General features: G+C 38.4%; 1 protein-coding gene across 8 annotated transcripts in view; it reads right to left on the bottom strand.

Annotated features, from left to right (window-relative positions):
• LOC103029501 (transcription factor 4) overlaps positions 1 to 17,574 on the bottom strand; it is a 274,560-nt gene that overhangs the window by 1,937 nt on the left and 255,049 nt on the right. For 5 of the 8 annotated variants that reach the window (XM_022676294.2, XM_022676293.2, XM_022676297.2 and 2 more), the window contains 4 exons: positions 13,261 to 13,390; positions 10,402 to 10,552; positions 7,450 to 7,679; positions 5,325 to 5,457 (listed from right to left, as the gene is read on the bottom strand). In XM_022676294.2, coding sequence (XP_022532015.2) covers positions 5,325 to 5,457; positions 7,450 to 7,679; positions 10,402 to 10,552; positions 13,261 to 13,390 — 644 coding nt within the window. Of the gene's footprint in view, positions 1 to 5,297; positions 5,458 to 7,449; positions 7,680 to 10,401; positions 10,553 to 13,260; positions 13,391 to 17,574 lie in introns of all 8 variants that reach the window. The other 3 variants (XM_022676295.2, XM_022676296.2, XM_022676300.2) reach the window with 1 other exon arrangement.

The following is a 17,574-nucleotide window of genomic DNA, read 5'->3' as shown; positions in this document are numbered from 1 at the left end:
AGTGGTGTCGTGAACGAGAGACCTGGAATGCTTTGGACTGGAATCATATTGTATTTAGTGATGAATCCAGGGTCTGTTTGGGATCTGACTCGTGTGCTGGTGAGATGATCTGGGAACCATCACATACTACAGTTGGTTACCCCTAGTAGTGATATGAGGGACACTAACAGCTCACCCAGTGGTTACATGTGTTGCCTCTCATAGCAGAGCTTCCAACTGGCATTTTTCAGCAGGACAATACTTATCCAAACACATACATTTTCTCACAGACACGAGGAGAACATGGAAACTCCAACCCAAGACCCCAGCACTTAGAGAAAAACATGCTAACAATTAAGCCACAATGCTGCCTTGGCCTTCCATCAGTCACCAGATGTATTGCCAATTGATAATTTATGGGACCAGCTGGGAAACCAGTTTCAGCAGCTTAGGAGTCAGCAAGATCTACTGGCCCAACTGCAACATCTAAGGCAAATTAAATTTATGCCTTAATACCCAACTATACCTCACCTTGTATGCAGGTATGCTGGAGGTGGCCCAACAGGCTGCCAAAGCCTCTTTTCAATAGTCTAGTTTTTCCCAATAAACACATCCTTTCACTCTAATGCTGCAATTACTTACATGTAACATCATTACATTTATATGTATAAAACGATCTTCCTGGTACAATTTTTTGTCGATGAGTGTATATGACTGGACTGTTTAGACCTGGCAATTCCTTGGAAAGCTCCGAGATATGATTCCAGGTGAAGTACAGGTTCACTTTAATTGTCATTACGCTGTAAAGTCAATTACTGAGCATTACTCAGATATACTCCGAATACACTCAGACCCATGATATGGCACACCAGAGCATAAAGTTCAACATTATTCGCATTTCTGAGCCCTTTTATTGCTCTGTACTAAAGGAGTGCCGCCTCTTTTATCTGCTGATGAAACCACGTAAACATTTCATCACTGTTAGACTTCCAGGTTTAAAGCGTTTGAGTTTTTCCTCTGAGTTGAACTTTAATGAACAGTTTATGAACAGATGGGTCTCACAAAACACACAAGCTTTCAGCTCAAACTATGAAGAACCAACATAACAAATCACTGTAATTATACAGCACTGGGAGCAGTCAGAAAAGTGAGGAACACTTTATTCTGAAGACTACCTACATAAGAATGTTCCAGCACATTAGCCAGCTTTGAATAATGCTATAATTAATCAGCATCACTTGAGTACATACTGTATGTTTACAGTGGTGCTAGAAAGTTTGTAATCCCTTTTTTATATTTTGTATATTTCTGCATAAATATGACCTGAAACATCATCAGATTTTCACACCTTTGAAAAGAGGAGACTTTGATAGATCCCTGATCTTTAAATAAAACAGGGTGCCCACTCACTCCAAAGCACTGCCTCTATGATCGGGAGATTTCTGGTTCGAATTCTGGTCATGCAGCTTGCCATCAGGTGCTGGAGCCCTGAGAGAGCACAAATGGCTACCACAAATTGTAGATATTGGTAGATGGTGCTTTTCCCCTCATCACTTCTAGGGTGATGTCGATCAGCACAAGGCATCTGTGAGCTGATGTATCAGAACCAAGTCGCTGCGCTTTCCTCCGAGTGCGCTGTGATGCTACTTGGCAATGCTGCATTAGCAGCAGCTCAAAAAGAGGCAGTCACACCTCCTGGTGTTGTGGCATCACTAGTGATGGGTGATACACAGCTGAGTAGCAACTGAATGGGTGGGACAATTGGCCTAGCTAAATGTGTAAGAAAATTGAAAACAATTACAAAAAGAAAGCACCAGACTCTAATTTAACCTTTAAACCAACTGCTAATCACGCTTTTACCACTCAGGAATGTGTAATATGGGATTAAATGTAATATTTCCTCAATTAACAAATGACAAAGTATAATATGTTTGTCTCATTTGTTTAACTGGGTTCTCTTTATCTACTTTTAAGATTGTGTGAATGTTTTAGGTCAATTTCATGCAGAAATATAGAAAATTCTAAGGATTTCACAAACTATCAAGCAGCACTTCATGCCAATTTAAGGAGAATTAATGGTTGTAAATGACATTTATAGAATTCCTGGTGTAAATTACATTTAAGGGCCTTAAGATAAAGTAACTATGTAGGTAGCCTTCACATCAACACTTGATCAAGTGTTTCCACAAATTAATGATACCAAACCGCTTTCATACTTACTGTATATGCATGTGCTAATTATTAACACAACAAACCCTTCAGTGATATGACAACCCCAAATCAGAAATCAATCGGGACAGTATGGAAAATGCTAATTAAAAATACAGCATTACATTTACCTTGACTGCAGATTGTATAAACCCAATATATTTCCAGTTTTGTCCAAACATTCATTACAAATTACAGGGCTAGCAAAAAAATGGGATGTTATTTATTGTTTTACTGTAATGCTTCATCATTTAATTAATATGATCTGGTTATGGGGACTTTATCTTGAAGCCCAAAATGGCGAATTAGCCAAAAAAAAAAAAAAAAAAATCTAATCTTTTCCGAGCTGAATTAATGGCTAATGTTTGATAACAGAGGCATGGCACTATGCATGGCACTATAATGATGTGATTTCAAACTGTTCAACAGGTGATTATAATCATGCTTTATCAGTCTTTGAGGGGCATAGATGGCCACAATTTTTACTATTTACAGTGCAAACTAAAGGAATATTAATGGAATCTGTAGGAATTTCATTGTAAAATGGGCACCCAAGATCTCTGATCCCTCAGACAGCATTGCTTTGAGAAACCTCATTCAACAATAGCTGATAGAAGCACATGGACAAAGGAATATAATGGCAAATCTTTGTCGAACAAAACAATACAGTGTTACATTCAGTAATACCACCTAAAATGAACTGTGCCAAACAGAAGCTGTATGTTAACAAAGTGCAGAAGCAGTGTTGACTATTCTGGGCTTGAATGCATCTCGGACAAATCAGTATTTCCAATCATTTTTGGAAAAAAAAATGGATGGGATAAGCTCCAAAGCAATGGATATATATGGATGTATATTAACACATGAAATGAAGTTGATCGTACGAAACATACATGAACCTATCTTGCATTCACACTGTTTGCAATTAAACAGAAAACATTGCATTTTTGTTTTATTCATTTTATTCATCTTCTATACTGTCCCAACCTTTTCTGATTTCTGGTTGTAGTATCGTAGCCATTGTTTCATGAAATATTGCACTGTGATGACCTAAGCGTAGAATGCGTGTTGCTGTTTTCCGTAATATTTGATAATCATACACTTACTGCCAATCTGTTGTTAAAATGTACCCAGTGTTGAACGCTGAATTGGGAGAGGAGGATGCTATTAGACTCTATTGTTCTGTTGTTCTCAGCACGATCCGGCCCGCAGATTAAACTCCAATCAGTCGACTCAGGAGGCTATGCTAATTTTCTCGCCTCTGACGAGCTGAGAGAGCGAGAGAAGCGAATGAACTGTGTTCACTTGGGGCCAACGTATAGAGGAAGTTTCGTTTTGTGAAGTTTTTTGGTAGTAATAGAAGTAATAGTTCCCAGGTATCTAATGTACACAATATTCCACCTTAATATTTGATGCTTCTTTACTTCACAATGAAGCTACTAAGCTATCGCTAACACCAATTAGCATGTATGTCAAAAGGAGGTTTAAGCTATATTTGTAAAGAGGAAATGTCCAAAAAAGTGCCCAAAGGGTGTTTTTAAAATTGTGTATCAAAATACATTTTTCTAATTAATTAAACAAGATTCTTATTGCAAAGAAAGTATTTAAAACTTTAGCTGAGGAACAAATGAATGAATGGATAACTCGCATAGACTTAACAGCTCCCTGTAATAAACATCAGTCAGTAACAGATACTGTAAATACTGTATATCTCTTCCGACAATAGACCAATTCTTGATGCACATTTTTTCACCCAAACATTGCAAACAATACTGTACTTCTTGCACTGTAAGGCGCGCAATAAACTTCTATTTTTATTTTTTGGTCTATTTTTATACATAGGGCACATCGGATTATAGGCGCATTTTAGTGTCGCCGTGTTAATCTACACAGATTTCTCTCCTGAAAACTGTTTATTTGGGTGAGTAATGTGCTTCCGTTTATTTAGAGTAAGCTTAGATTTCCAATATGTTTAACAGCACAATTAGCAGCAGCACAGTTAGCAGCGGCAATAGCAGCGGTTAGCTGCGGTTAGCAGCGATTAGCAGCGGTTAGCGCTAGTAAATGAGGAACTGAAGAACCCTGAGTGTTCTGTTTGGCCAGGGTGCTATCAGCTAGTTGTTCGTTCCACATAGCTTGTTTTAACACAGTAAACACGCAGACTACAGTCTGATATACTCGCATCTTAACGGCAAAAGAGCTAGCATGGCTAATGCTAATGCTGCTTAGTTCTGGAAAGACTTCACTGAAACTCCTGTATAACGCTGTACTTCAGCAGAGTGGCTTTACTGCTGGTAAAATTCATACATATGGCGCAAATTGATTTTTGGAAAAATTTAAGGATTTTAAGAGATATATACGGTATATAGAAAATGCTTACACATGCCAGATATAATTTTCAGGAGATTCTAGTCTACTGAAATAGCCTAATACAAAAAAATGATCTATCCTTCAAAAAAAATGCTAAATCAGATGCAAATATTAACAGAATTCAGATATTTGACCATATTTTGATCAAAAGTTTACATAGTAAAATACAAATAAAAAAAGAATGTTCATTATTGTTTTACAGGAATGCGTCATCTTTTAATTAACATGATCTGGCATTGTGGACTTTTATTATGAAGCCCAAAATGGTGGATTGGCCAAAATGGCTAACGGCTAACAAGCATGACTAATGATTGATAACAGATGGATGGAACTATATATGCATTAAGGCTAAAGTGAGCCCTTAGATACTGAACTCAGAAAGCCAGAATGCAGCTAGCAGCTCAATGCTAGCTAAAATTAGGTTAGTAGCATGTTGGCTCCAATGCTAACTGTTTTCCAACATGAATTAATTAAAAAGTTACCTCTAAACGTGAACTAAAGCCTAAAACTTACGAAGAAAACTAAAAAAAAAAGATAATTCTGACAATAGGTGGATGACATTGTGTGCATTAGATTTATCAGCAAACTATCCCTTTAATATCACTTCCATCAAAATGTGTCGGGCGAGCGCACAAATTTAGTGGTGCTGGATCTGCGGCTCACCGTCTTTGGGATCGGATCGGGTCGTTACGAGGCGGTACATGGGAGCAACAGCAGATTAGTGTGAAGTGAAATCTGACCATTTAGGGGAGGGTGTGGCTTTTTACATTTGTCCCATGGGGTTGGAGGCGTCGCCCATGCTGTGGTGAGCCCCGCCCAGCGAAAGAGGTGGGCCGTCCGACGACACCTTCTCTTCTTCTCGTCTCTTCAGGCATGCCGCCTTGGGGTTCAGATTCCTCTCTGGAACAGCACACACACACAAACACACACACCAAGATGAGAACTAAACACTGTAATGGTGACCCAGTGGATACAGCAGTTCCGTCTACTAGACCCGACAGCAAAGTCCTACATCAGGTTAAAGCGCTGCCACCTAGTGGCCTGAAATGACATTAACCATTAACTACAGAGAACATCAGTCTTATTTAAAGCTGTGATTCTCTTTGATACTTCAAAGAAGTGTGACCTGTTGTTGACCTATATTATAGTACAACAGAACTTAATAAATAATAGATAATAATAAAAAAATCAGATTGTCTGAATAAGAGTCAGATCAGTTTAACTGAACTGAATTACATTAAAACAGAAAGCAGTGTGGAATCTGCTGCTGATCCCAGATCAGCTGAATTAGACTGAGACCAGTTGAACTTAACTGAATTGGATTAAAACAGAAAGCAGTGTGGAATCTGCTACTGATCCCAGATCAGCTGAATTAGACTGAGACCAGTTAAAGTTAAGTTTAACTGGTCTCAGTCTAATTCAGCTGATCTGGGATCAGTAGCAGATTCCACACTGCTTTCTGTTTTAATCTAGACCAGTTTAACTGAACTGAATCATATTAAAATAGAAAGCAGTGTTGAATCTGCTACTGATCCCAGATCAGCTGAATTAGACTCAGATCAGTTTAACTGAACTGAATCATATTAAAACAGAAAGCAGTGTGGAATCTGCTTCTGATCACTGACTGATCAGCTGAATTAGACTGAGACCAGTTAAACTTAACTGCATTAGACTAAAACAAAAAGCACTGTGGAATCTGATACTGATCCCAGATCAGCTGAATTAGACTCAGATCAGTTTAACTGAACTGAATTAGATTAAAACAGAAAGCAGTGTGGAATCCACTACTGCTACTAAATAAAGATGTGTACAACATACAGCACAGGCCAAAAGTTTGGACACACCTTCTCATTCAATGCGTTTTCTTTATTTTCATGAATATTTTACATTGTAGATTCTCACTGAAGTCATCAAAACTATGAATGAACACATGTGGAGTTTTATGTACTTCACAAAAGGCAAAGGGGCCAACAAGTGTTAAACACCTCTGGGAACTCCTTTCTTCTAGACTGTTGGAAAACCATTTTAGGTGCCCACCTCTCGAAGCTCATTGAGAGAATGATGCCAAGAGTGTTATTTCGCCTTTTTTTGTTAAGTACATAAAACTCCACATGTGTTCATTTATAGTTTTGATGCCTTCAGTGAGAATCTACAATGTAAATAGTCATGAAAATAAAGAAAACGCATTGAAAAAGAGAAGGTGTGTCCAAACTTTTGGCCTGTACTGTATGTGTGACATCTAACAATTATCTTACACCAGCTGAGTTAAGATGAATGACAATGTTGAATACTGACCTTAGATCAAAGATTGGAATCTGTACCTGACCTCAGATCAGTTAAACTGAACTGAATTATAATAAAACAGGAAGCAGTTATAGCGACAAACCACAGACCATACTCCTCAAACTGCACCAGGCCGTCGCCGTCATCATACTGTGTGTGTGTGTGTGGGGTGTGTGTGTGCAGAATGTGTGTGTGTGTGTGGGGTGTGTGTAGGGTGTTATTATTGAGCCGTTTCTCAGTGAAGAAGCTGAATGAAGTGAACGTCCATCTAAACGCGTTTACCTAGATCTTGACCTCTCTATAGCTTTTAGCTCCTTGCTGTCTCCATCGTCCTCCTTGAAGTCCTGCAGGTTCTCATCGTCCTCGTCCTCTGATTTGATAACTGAGCTGAATTAATTACTGACTTATTAATAAGTTTTGACTTATTACTGCTGCTACTGACCCCAGACCAGCTGAACTGAAATGAACTGAATTAGTAGGCAGTGTGGAATCTGCACCTGATCTCAGATAAATTAAACTGAATTAAACTGAATAAGATACCTGACCCCAGTGGACTAACTGGACTATTATAGTAGTAGTAAAATAAAATAAAGGCTAGCAGCTACTGACCTCGGACCTGCTGCTCGAGGCTGAGGATGACGGCGACGGCCTGATGCAGTATGAGCAGTTTGGTCTGTGGTTTGTCGCTCTTCAGGTGAAGCTGCACCATGCGGCCGAGCTCCTTGAAGGCCTCGTTGATGTCGCGCACACGCAGGCGCTCTCGCGCGTTATTCGCCATCCTCCTCTCGCGCTCGCGCTCAATCTTCTGCTCCGGGGTCAGGTCCTCGTCGTCATTGTTGCTGTATGTGTGCGAGCGTCGGTTCGAGTGTGTAAATTGAAGCAGGGACAAGAAAAAAAAAAAAATTCAGAATGTCTGTCCATGTTTTTCCATTTATCGCATATTGATATTCCATCTAATCTGCACTACATGGAGTCCTGGCCGAAAGTGTTGGCACCCCTGAAATCTTTCCATAAAATAAAGTATTTCTCCGAGAAAATGATTGCAATTACATGTTTTGTTATACATAATAACATAAATAACATAAATGCATTCAAACATGAAAAAGCTGAGAAAAAGCGTCAAATTTTTCCAGAATTTCACACAAAACTATTGGCAAAATTATTGGCCCCTTTGTTTTTCAAGCACATGGTCTTAAGACAAAAAATGTATACAAGGTTGCAATGCTGGATCCAATCAAGTTCCAAAAAAATTCCAGCTGTCCTGCAGGCTCAGGGTGCATCAGTGTCAGCGCAAACCATCCATTGACATTTAAATGAAGTGAAAACCTTATAGAAACACATCTTGTGGACAGATGAGACCAAGATTTTGGTTAAGCACATTATTCTACTGCTTACTGAAAAGGAGGCCTACAAAGAAAAGAACACAGCACCTACAGTCAAACTTGGTGGAGGTTCAAAGATGTTTTGGGGTTGTTTTGCTGCATCTGGCACTGTGTGCCTTGACTGTGTGCAAGGCATAAAAAAAATCTAAGGATTACCAAAGGATTTTGGGTTGCAATGAGCCTGAATCTAAATCCAATTGGACATCTGTGGAGAGATCTTCAAATTGCAGTTTTTGAGATGGCACCCTTCAACTATGAGACCTGGAGTAGTTTGCAAAGGACGCGTGGTCAAAAATTCTAGTTTAGGGGTAAGAAGCTTATTGATGGTCAAAGGAAGCGATTGATTTCAGTTCTTTTTTTTCCCAAAGGGTGCCAATAATGTTGAGAGAGTTTTGCATGAAATTATATTAATGTTGGTGTTTTTTTCTGTTTTTTTTTGTTGCTTCAATGCACACAAAGAAAATAAACATGTATAACAAAATGTGCAATTCTCCAGAATAATGTTCTGGAAGAAATAGAATGGTTTTCTGTAAAACTTTAAGGGGTTCCAACACTTTTGGCCATAACTATATAATGTGCACGTTAAAATTATCTAACATTTGTGAAATGTTTGGACATATTTTTTATTTAGAGCTTTGAAACTATGAAACCATTCATTAGAATGAAATCCAGTCAGAACTAATAAGGAGACAAAGCATTGCTAGGTGGTTACTATGGTATTAAAGATGGTTGCTTAAATTCTGTTAGGCAGGTGCTAATATGTATATTAGTTAGGTGCTAAGTTTTTTTGCTATGTAGTGAATACTATGATGTTGCTTGTGATTGCTTGTTTGGTGTTAGTTTAAAGGCTGTGGGACGAGAAATAATTGATTGATAATTGATAATTGAGGGCATTGCAGGGTGGCTCATATGGTATTTCATATGGTTGCTAGAGTGTTGTTAGACGATTGGTTAGATATTTAGAGTGGTTGCTAGAGCATAGATTATACTGTTGTTAAGGTTTTTGCAGTGGGGTTGCTAAGTTGGTGCTACACGGTTGCTAGGCTGTTTGCTATGTAGTTGCAATGGTGGTTTTAATTTTTACTTTTTCGGAACTCTGAAGGTAAAAACAATGCAGGATGGCTCCTATGGTATTTCAGAGGCTTGCTTAAGTATTGTTAGATGCGTGATATATATTTTTAATGTGATAGCTAGGGCATTGTTTGATAATTCCTGTAGTGGGTGAGATGGTTGCTAAGGTGTTGGTAAGGGGTTGTTGTTATTGTAGGTGAGGATTAATAAGAATCTGCCATATTGTTGCTGTGGTATCTCTACTGGTTGTTTAAGTGTTGCTAAGTACATGGTTTCTGTGATATTTGAAATAAGCATAAGATGTTGCTAGGCACCTGCTGCTTTTTTCAGATTGTTGCTGTGGTATCTCCGGAGGTTGCTAAGGTATTGCTGTGTAGTTGCTATGTGAGGTAGGGCTTTTCATATGATTGCTAGGGCAAACTCCTACTCTATAGTTGATCAGATGGTTGTTAAGGTTTTGTTTAGTGATCACTTTGAGTGTTGCTAGATGGTTGCTATGGTATTTGTAGTGGTTGCTAAGGTGTCTAACCCTAGATATCTGTCTAGCTAATGGTACAGGAATTGCTAGTTATTGTATTGTATGCTATTTTGGATAATTGCTAATAGTTGCTAATGTATTGCTAGAGTGCTATTTATCTAATGATTCAGAGGGATGCCAGGGTGTTGTTAGGTGGTTGCTGTGGTATCTGTGGTAGCTGCAATGCCATTTCTCAACTAACATGATAAAAATGCATATCAACATAGAGCATGACAATACAGAAACAATGAACAGCAATAATCACAATGACACAGCGGTTGGGAATTTCAACGAATGGATCAAATTGGTCACTCCAGGTGAAAAGCCTATAAACCCTGTCTGGGATGTAGATGTCGAGTTTATCCTGGAAGCGTGTGGGAATATTTTGGGAATCTGGATGGGCCCTACACAATGAGAGACAGCTAAAACCTGGCTCAAGACCAGGGCAGACTGTGTGTGCAGAATGTGTGTGTGTGAGTGGGGTGTGTTTTTATTTAGTTGTCCCTCAGTGCATCGGTCACTTCATCAAAGTCCAGTGAAGGAGTTAAATGAAGCGAGCGTTTAGCTAAAACCGTTTACCTAGATCTTGACCTCTCTATAGCTTTTAGGTCCTTGCTGTCTCCATCGTCCTTCTTGGAGTCCAAACCCTTGCTCTCTTGCAGGTTCTCGTCACCCTCGTCTTCTGATTTGATATCTGAGCTGACTGACGAAGTGCTCTGACCCTGCAGGCCACTGGAGAGAGCTGTAGATCAGAAAGGAAGCAGGAAGATATCTGTTAGGGTCAGTATTTCCAGTCAGCAGTCTGTTGGTACCTCTTAGTTCAATCACATATCTACCTCTTGGATTAATCCCATATGTACATCTTGGTTTAATCCCATATCTACCTCTTGGTCTATTCACATATATACCTCTTGGCCTGATAACATTTCTACCTCAATACAACGGCTCTTTCTCTCTGTTTCTCTCTTTCTGTATATTTGTCTCTTTGTCCAATCACAGTTCTGTGTTTCTGTCCTATCATGTCTCTATGTTTCTTTTCAAGCAGAACAGTCTCTCTTTCTCTGTCCAGCCAGGATTCTGCCTGACTGTCCAATCATGTCTCTTTCTGTCCAATTAAGACTCATTCTCCCTGTCTCCCTGTCATTAAACAAATTCATAAAAGAACAAGTTTTAAGCAAGACATACAAACTTTAGGATATAGAGAAAAAGAGAAGGGAGGAGTGAGAGAGCAAGAAGAATATGAAAGAAAGCGTCAGCATGTAAAAGGGAAAAATTGAGAATAGGAAGGAGTTAGAGGGAGAGAGAGGAGGTGGGCTTGTTGGTGGGCTGGTGTGTGATGGCTGGACTGAGCTGATATGAGGAGAGGTGGAGGAGAAGAAGAGGCGGGAAAACAAAAGAGTGATTTGGGACACCAGGAGGAAAAAGTGTAAGCAGAAAGTCTCTCTCTCTCTCTCTCTCTCCCTCGCTCTCTTTCTCTCTCTCTCTCTCTCCCTCTCTCTCTCTCCTCTCTCTCTCTCTCTCTCTCTCTCTCTTGCTCTCTCTGCCCACGAAGACCCACTAATTGATTTCCACTCTCCGGGTCATGGCTTGGTGTTCTGATCTGGTTAGCTCTGGCAACTTTTTTCCGGTGCCGTTTCACATCCCACGACTTTTCCATGCTACCATGAAAACCGTCACAATTTTGCTCACACAACCGGACTTCACACACATTCACACACATGTGGACAGATTTCTATTAATGTTAGCCGACAAGAACATTCAGAAAAACCTCCCTCTCTCTTTCTGCTATAAGAACATTAAGATGTACTCAGACCCCCAGCCTGCAGTAAAGCACTGCACTATAAGCCCCCTATCATTGTTCTGAGAATGTTCATCCAATTTAGTCTTCTCCCCCTACGCTTTACACACACGCACACACACACACACACACAGTGTTCCAGGACCCTACAGAGAGTACTTTCCTCACACACTTCTCCAAATGAGATTCATTTAAACATGTCCTATAAGAACATTATATAAGTGTCTCCTTCCAGCTGGGTCCATATTCTGCACCACAACCACTACTGCACACTAATATATTCTCACTACTGTCCACTACTGCACACTACTGTCTCCTCTAAATACTGTCCACTACTGTCTATTCTCACAACTGTCCACTACTGCACACTCTAATCTACTCTCTCTACTGTACACAACTCTCTATTCTCACAACTGTCCACTACCGCACACTACTGTCTACTCTCAATACTGTCCACTACTGTCTACTTTCACTACTGCACACTCTAATCTACTCTCTCTACTGTACACAACTCTCTACTCACACTGCTGTCCACTTCTGCACACTACTGTCTACTCTCAACACTGTCCACTACTGTCTGCTTTCACTACTGTCCACTACTGCACACTAATATATTCTCACTACTGTCCAATACTGCACACTACTGTCTACTCTCAATACTGTCCACTACTGTCTGCTTTCACTACTGTCCACTACTGCACACTACTGTCTACTCTCAATACTGTCCACTACTGTCTACTTTCACTACTGCACACTAATATATTCTCACTACTGTCCAATACTGCACACTACTGTCTACTCTCAATACTGTCCACTACTGCACACTACTGTCTACTCTCAATACTGTCCTCTACTGTCTTTTTTCACTACTGTCCGCTACTGCACCCTCTAATATATTCTCTTTACTGGTCACTACTTTCTACTCTCACTACTGTCCACTACTGTCTTTTTTCACTACTGTCAACTACTGCACACTCTTATCTATTCTCTTTACCGTCCACTACTTTCTTCTCTCACTATTGTCCACTACTACGCACACTAATCAATTCTCTCTACTGTCTACTACTGTCTATATTTACTACCGTCCACTATTGTCCACTATCACAAATGTTCAATGTTGTCCACTCTTGTTTAAATTCTACTATCTACTATCTGTTATTTACTACTGTCGATACTTGTCCATAGTCTATATTTCTGTATAAAAAGATAAATATTGTGTATCCTGAAAACGTTTGTAAAATATTGTAATATAATATATTTTCCATTTTGCCCAGGCTTACTTTATATATAATGGAAACATAAACATTGTTTATAAATGGATATATCCACTGTACAGCCTCTCTCTCTCTCTCTCTCTCTCTGTCTCTCTCTCTCCCTCTCCCTCTCTCTCTCCCACTCCTTCTCTCTCTCTCTCTCTCTCTCTCTCAGCAGGCTGCTGTGTTTAGTTTTATGGGACAGTGTTCAGCACTTCATTAAGTGCTTGGCTTTGCCTGTCGCCGCTCGACTGAGTGCCACAGACACAGACACACACACACAATGTTGAGTGTGTGGTCTGCAGGAGTCCCACTGCCTGTGAGAGATTTTGGGTACATGTACATTAATGTACCATACACACTGTACAAGTGTGTGTGTGTGTGTGTGTGTGTTCTTACCCCTATAAGGGTCCGGTTGACTCAGCTCGGGCGATGTGGCAGACTGGACTGGCAGCTGTGGGACGGGCACCTGATTGGGCACAATGGAGTGACCACTGCGGAGTCCAACACTCTCCTCACGATGACCAACCTGCAGACAGAGAAAAGACAGTTTATTGAGGGTGTTTATGAACTATTATCTTCTATTATAATGTATAGAAGTGTTTATTGAGGATGTTTATGAACTAATGCCTTCTTTTATAGTATACAAAAGTGTTAATTGAGAGTGTTTATGGACTAATATCTTGTATTCTAGTGAATATGAGTGTTTTTTAAAACTGTTTATAGACTAATATCTCCTATTCTAGTGTATAGTAGTGTTTATTGAGGGTATTTATAGACAAATATCTCCTATTCTAGTGAATAGGAGTGTTTATTGAGGTTATTTATGGACTAATATCTCCTAGTCTACTGTATAGGAGTGTTTATTGAGGGAGTTTTTAGACTAATATCTCTTATTCTAGTGTATAACAGTGTTTATTGAGGGTATTTATGAACTAATGCATTCTATTCAAGTGTACAGGAGTGTTTATTGAGGGTGTTTATAGACTAATATCTTCTATTCTAGTGTATAGGAGTGTTTATTAAGGGTGTTTATGAACTAATCAACCCCCTTAATATTATTTTAAGAGATATTATGTATATCCTTTGCCTTGTTCATAAGAGTCCAAGTTACTTAGCATTCTTTATTCTGACCTTCTCTAGTCTTGACTGCCCACAAAGCCCTACAGAGGGCGCCCTGCCACTGCACACACACTCTTCCTGTTCCTGAACACACATCTTCCTCTGCTCGGTGTTTGGCGGTGACAAACACAGAGGAGTTGCTCAGGCAGGTAAAATCCAAAATGATGTCCCATGGTGCCGAGCGGCGAGCGCTGCTGATTCACATCCATCTGTCCTCCATCATGTCCGCCAACACAACTGACAATTATCTTAATGCCCATATGCTTAATTGTGGGCTTCCTAATTCCCCTGACGCCGGCCGCCGATCCGGTAGGAATTGCGATTTGGCACAAGTTATTTTTTTCTCTCTCTCTTACAATCCCCCCAACCCTCTCTCTCTCTCTCTCTCTCCTTTTCTATCTCTCTCTCTCGCGCTTTTTGTTTTAGGGACACCATCCGATAAACCTGCCATCTCTCTCTCTCTCTCTCTCTCTCTCTCTGTAATTCCCTTTAAGCCTTTGACAGTGAAGCTCTGGGATGACACCGGCTTGATGCAAATATCAGAAAATGTCGCCGGCTTTGTGGCAAACACAAACAGAAAGAGAGAGAAAGAGAAAGAGAGAGAGAGAGAAAGAGAGAGAGAGCATGAATGAGAGATATTGAGAGAATGATAAAAATTAAATCAAGAGAAAAGTGAATGAAAGTGGAAAAAGAGAACAAAGACAGTATAAAAAGAAGAAGAAGAGTAAAAAAATAAAAGAGACAAAATATAAAAGATGCAGAAAGTCAAAAAAGAATAAATTGAAAAAGAATTGAAGATTAAAAGCTGTTTTTGGTGCTTTTATACGAAGTACAGGCATCAAAGTAACTCTGTTGAATTAAAAACTAAAAGTTATAAAATAAAAACAAATGAGAGGGAGGGAACACAAAATTAATCTGATCAGAAAATGGAAGAGAAAAAGGAAAGACATAAAGAAAAAAAAGAAGCTGGAATATAGACAAAAAGGCAGAGCAGAGAGAAAATAAGAAAAAAAAGACAAAGAAAAAAACAAATAAATAAAAGAGGGAGAAAAGAGAAAGAAGAAAAAAATTGTAGAGATATGAAAAAGTGTAGAAACACTAAAAGTAGAAGTAGAACAAGAGAGATCAAACTGACAGAAGGGATTAGTGAAAAAAAGCGAGAGAAAAGAGTAAGCGAATGAGAAAGTTGGAGAGAAAAAAAATATGGAGAGAAAGAGAAAAAGGAGAGGCAGAAAATGTGAAAAAAAAAAATCAGAGAAAAGATTGAAACAAAAAATACTGAAGTAGGAAAATGAAGAAAAATAATAAGAGCCAACTGTGAAGTAGAGAAAGAAAATAAAAATAAAAAAAAACATTGAGAAAGAATAAAGGGTTAAAACAAAAAGGAGAAAAAGGGAGTGTGACTGAGCAAAGTGAGAGACAGAGCGAGAAAGAGAGAGAGAAGAAACGAGCGTGTTTGAGAGAGATAGGAAAAGAGAGAAAGAGACATCTAAAAAGACTTGGAGAGAGTTAGAGAGAAGGAGTGAAAGAGAGAGAGAGAGAGAAAGAGAGAGAGCTCCGTGTCTGCATAGTTTGTTGCTCGCCCGCCCTCCTCCACCCCTCCGTTCTTTCATCACGCTGAAGGTCTGAAATGCAGGCTGGCATCCTCAGGGCTGCGGAGCGACGCGCTGCGTACATATTTAATAAAGCTTTTATATTTAAAACTAAAGTCAATTAGGATGGTGATGAAGCCCCTCGCTGGGGACACGCTCTCCCACCGCAGCCCTGTCACATGTGCCACTGTTCATCACCACCGATACACAGGGGGAGAGAGAGAGAGAGACCTTTCTGGGTCATAGTTTCTCTACTGTTTCCCTCTATTTAAAGCGATAGTTAAGATGGTGGAGGTGTTTAGTTCATGATGTGTTTTTTCAACCAATCACAGACAGTCTTTTATCTTTCTATTAATATTGTAACCAATCACAGTCAATCTTTAAATTTTCCATTAATATTAAAACCAATCGGAGACAGTCTTTTAACTTTCCATTAATATTATAACCAATCACAGTCAGGCTTTACATTTTCCATTAATATTAAAACCAATCGCAGGCAGTCTTTTAACTTTCTATTAATATTATAACCAATCACAGTCAGTCTTTAAATTTTCCAATAATATTAAAACCAATCACAGACAGTCTTCTTTCTATTAATTTTATAACCAATCATAGTCAGGATTTACATTTTCCATTAATATTAAAACCAATCAGAGACAGTCTTTTAACTTTCTATTACGGTAATATTATAACCAATCATATACAGTCTTTTAACTTTCTATTAATATTATAACTAACCTCAGACAGCCTTTTCACTTTCTTTTAATATTATAATCAATCACAGACAGTCTTTTAAATTTCCATGAATATTGTAATCAATCACAGACAGTCTTTTAAACTTTCTATTAATATTATAATAAATCACAGACAGTCTTTTAAACGTTCATTGATATTTTAACCAATCACAGACAATCTTTTAACTTTTCATTAATATAACCAATCACAGACTGTCTTTTAACTTTACATTACTATTACAACCAATCACAGACAGTTTTTTTTACTTTCTATTAATATTATTAGCAATCAAAGTCAGGCTTTACATTTTCCATTAATATTAAAACCAATCAGAGACAGTCTTTTAACTTTCTATTACGGTAATATTATAACCAATCATATACAGTCTTTTAACTTTCTATTAATATTATAACTAACCTCAGACAGCCTTTTCACTTTCTTTTAATATTATAATCAATCACAGACAGTCTTTTAAATTTCCATGAATATTGTAATCAATCACAGACAGTCTTTTAAACTTTCTATTAATATTATAATAAATCACAGACAGTCTTTTAAACGTTCATTGATATTTTAACCAATCACAGACAATCTTTTAACTTTTCATTAATATAACCAATCACAGACTGTCTTTTAACTTTACATTACTATTACAACCAATCACAGACAGTTTTTTTTACTTTCTATTAATATTATTAGCAATCAAAGTCAGGCTTTACATTTTCCATTAATATTAAAACCAATCACAGACAGTCTTTTAACTTCCCATTAATATTATAACCAATCACAGACAGTCTTTTTACTTCTATTAATATTTTAACCAATCACAGACAGTCTTTTAATTTCTATTAATATTATAACAAATCAAAGACAGTCTATTCACTTTTTATTAATATTATAACCAATAACAGTCAGTCTTTAACTTCTATTAATATTATAACCAATCACAGTCAGTCTTTAATTCTATTAATATTATAACCAATCACAGTCAGTTATTTAACCTTCCATTAATATTATAACCAATTACAGACAGTCTATTAATTTTCTATTAATATTATAACCTATCACAGCAAATGTGGTGATGATCAGCTGTATGAAAGTTGATGATCAGAACTTCAGTTCAGCCTGAATTCCACCTTCTCCCCCCCACAACCCTCCCTGCTCACCTCACCCCCCGGACCCCCACTGAGCTAATGAGGGGTTAGCTGTGACCGCCATAGACAGACATGTTTACACACCAACGAGCACTTTCACACACCAGGGT

Source organism: Astyanax mexicanus, chromosome 17, assembly GCF_023375975.1.
Source record: "Astyanax mexicanus isolate ESR-SI-001 chromosome 17, AstMex3_surface, whole genome shotgun sequence".
Classification (NCBI taxonomy): Eukaryota; Metazoa; Chordata; class Actinopteri; order Characiformes; family Acestrorhamphidae; genus Astyanax; species Astyanax mexicanus.
The sequence above is the reverse complement of the archived record's forward strand: the minus strand, read 5'-3'. Positions and strand labels throughout refer to the sequence as shown.